At 40.1% G+C, this 3,268-nt stretch overlaps 1 protein-coding gene across 1 annotated transcript in view; it reads left to right on the top strand.

Moving 5' to 3' along the window:
* Nucleotides 1-2,487: 2,487 nt before the first annotated feature.
* Nucleotides 2,488-3,268, top strand: part of PIP (prolactin induced protein) — a 12,166-nt gene continuing 11,385 nt past the window's right edge. The window contains exon 1 of the mRNA XM_027841253.1: nt 2,488-2,579. Coding sequence (XP_027697054.1) covers nt 2,488-2,579 — 92 coding nt within the window. The remainder of the gene's footprint in view (nt 2,580-3,268) is intronic.

Below are 3,268 nucleotides of genomic sequence, written 5' to 3' on the forward strand. Positions count from 1 at the left end.
GAGTCTAACACGACTGAAATGACTGAGCAACAGCTACAAAAATATATTTTAATATGCTCATTCAATAGAACCATGTTTTTGAAGTCTAATCTTTCTAAATCTCCTCATTGCTATATTTTCCTTTTGGTCAGATACATTCAGCTATGAAAGAGAAACTTTCAAGTCTACCACAATTATTACTTTATTAACAATGTCTTTTTTGCAATTTAATTAGCTTTTCTTTTATGAATTTAGAGACAATATCATTCAGTTCATATATTTAATGATGATATTGTTTCCTTGTCTATAATGTTTTTAATAACAGTGTGACTTTCTTGTTTCTTTCTCTCGACAGTTTGAATATTTATTTTTGCTTTGTCTGGAGTCATGATTGCAACTCCAGCTTTTTAAAAATCTCCTGACCTATAAATTAAGTCTTGTTCCAGCCTATCCCACTCTCGGGACAGCTGAGTGGCACAGTGATTAGAGCACCAATCCTGGAATCAAAAAGACCTGAGTTCAAATCCAGCCTCACTTACTAGCTGTGTGACCCTGAGCAAGACCCTTGATTCTGTTTGCCTCAGTTTCCTCATCTGTAAAATGAGCTGGTGAAGGAAATGGCAAACCACTCCAATATCTTCACCAAGAAAACTTTAAACAGAGTCACGAAGATTGGACATGACAGATAAACAACACTCCACCCCATTTGTATTTTGTGTTTTTATTTTTAAGATACACTTCTTAAATACAAAAAAAAATTATTGGGCTCTGTTTTCTTACCCATTCTAAATTCTCTTTCTTTTTATTGGAGGCTTTCACACTTATGGTTATAATTATTATGCTTTTGTTTGCCTCCATTCAATTCTTTTGTATGATTTCTCTCCATTCCTCCTCTTTAAAAAAAATAGCACTTGATTCCTTTGATTAGCTGTGTTTATACTAATTTAATGCCATTCTTCTCCCATAGGCATTTTCCATGCTGGAGAGCATGAAATCCCTGCCAGGGTCAGAGAGGAGGGAATCCCTACTGTTTGTTTTTTTTATAAGCCTAAGTAAATATATGGACTTTGGTGAGATGCATGGAATGGAGAATGGATGGGGAATCTCCTCTCTAAAACCCTAAGCTGAAGAGGCTGAGAAACTTTCCACTGTTATGATAGGTGCTAATTGGCAGCATCAGGAATTCTACTTGACTTTGTTCAGGCTCTGAGGTGGGTGTTGAGCCAAGGACTCCTTGGGGTGCTGGTTAGACATGGGTCTGGGAAGATGACTCACTTCCTCTCAGATAGCAAATTTCAGAGGCACTCTCCAGGCTATAATCAGCATGAAATTGGTTGAACGGCTCCGTGGGATATGTACCATAAGTGGGATGTAACAGTAAATCTATTTTTAGTGACTCTATGCCTGATAAACCTAAGCCAATGTGTGAAATGGTAAAACAACACAGTGAAAAGAGCCCTGACTCTGGAGTCAAAGTATTTGGCTTCAGATCTCACCTCTGACGCCTACTACTTGTGTGACATTAGGCTGTCATTTCCTCATCTACAAATGGGGAGGAAGGCAGGGAAAGTGTTGACCTAGATGGCCTCTGAAATCCTTTGCGGCTCTAAATCAATGATCTATCAATGATCATAAGAGACAGAACAAGGGAAAGCATTGGCAGCTCATAGACCCCAACCCTAGACAGGCAGAAAGATAGGAAGTCTTAGTAGGGTTGCCAGAGTGGGGTAACACATTAGGGCAAGAGATGAGAAGATCATAGAAACTCAAGGACTCCAGTGTAGCATGAGTGTGCCTCTATTTGCAACAGCTACAGGAAGCATACCTTTCCTTTTTCAATTGAATTCTCCATTTCTTTTCACTTTTTTCGGTGAAAGAAGGAAGAGTGGGAGTAGGAAGAAGGGAAGTGATAAGATTTCTATTTTGTTGAGGGCATTTGGGCAGAGCCAGCTCCCCTATCTGCTTTCTACTCTGCCATCTTAAAGGTAATTCTCACTTTACAGAAGAAACTGAGACCAATAGAGTTAAAGTAACAGACAGCTAGTAAGTGATAGAGCCAAGACAAGAACTCAGATTCCCTAACTTGCAATCTAGTACCCAATCTGCTACCCCACATGTACTGTAGACTTTGATATCAACAAGGAGAGAGCTCCACTTATGTGGGCTAAGTGAGGAAACATCTTATTCTTTTATCTTTATTTTATTTTATTTTATTCTTTAACCATTTTGAGCTTGAACACTCTCCAATGCTGCAAAACAAGGAAGAACTGCTCAACTCCTCCCTTCCAGGGCAGTGCCACTTCACCTGTGCTGAATGAAGGCATTTTTGTATAGAAAAACAAACCTGGTGAAGACAAGCATAGATCAGTAGGAGCCAGAGTACGAGTCTGAGTCTGATTGGCTAGTTGTCTGCCCAACAGTTGCCCTACCATACTTTTCTAGGTATAAATAGAGGGCCCTAGGTTAGTACCCTAATTCTCTTAGATAGCATTTTCTGTGTCTTTCAGAATGTACCATCTCCAGACCCTGAGTTCTAGCATTGCAATCATCTTTCTAGGACTCTCCCTGCAATTACTGACGACCAGTGAAGCTACGGACATGTAAGCCACCCTTTCCCCAGCCACTGTCCCCCTAGTCTGCCAGAAAGGGATCATCTTGACACTCAGGGACCCCACTTCCTTCTCAAGATATTAACCCATTCGGTGTTTCCATCTTCCAATAACAATATGCCATACTTTTTACCTAGAAATCTCTCTTCTCCTCTGATAGGGGAAGCTACCCCTTCCCTAACAATTCTCCCCCAATCCCTGGTGAACAGAACTAGATCTTTAGAGAGAGAGAGAATATATCTAGAGTTGGCCCCTGACCCTACCCTGAATCCTCTTCTTTTTCTGTGCTTTGATTTTCCTCTTTGTAAATCTCTACTAGAGGGAGAAAATAGCAAAACTATGGATTGAAGAGATGTCTCTGAAACTATGGCAAGAAAAGTACCCAAGACACTAGTTACTATACTGGGAGATCTGACCTAATTTTTCCACTAACATACTGACATAGGTCCTAAAATTGGGAGGAGACAATGTACTTTTAACCAACCTGTATTCCTTTCGTATGCATTAAGCTGAGCTACCCAACTTAGATCTCTGATCTGGGGCAAGTGTGAGAGGCAGGTAGAAACAAAGACAAAAGAACCTTGTGCTGTACCTCCCTACCTTCAACCTAGCCTTCCTCCTGGGGAGATAGATAGATAGATAGATAGATAGATAGATAGATAGATAGATAGATAGATAGA

Source organism: Vombatus ursinus, unplaced genomic scaffold (assembly GCF_900497805.2).
Source record: "Vombatus ursinus unplaced genomic scaffold, bare-nosed wombat genome assembly UNPS02014858.1, whole genome shotgun sequence".
Taxonomy (NCBI): Eukaryota; Metazoa; Chordata; class Mammalia; order Diprotodontia; family Vombatidae; genus Vombatus; species Vombatus ursinus.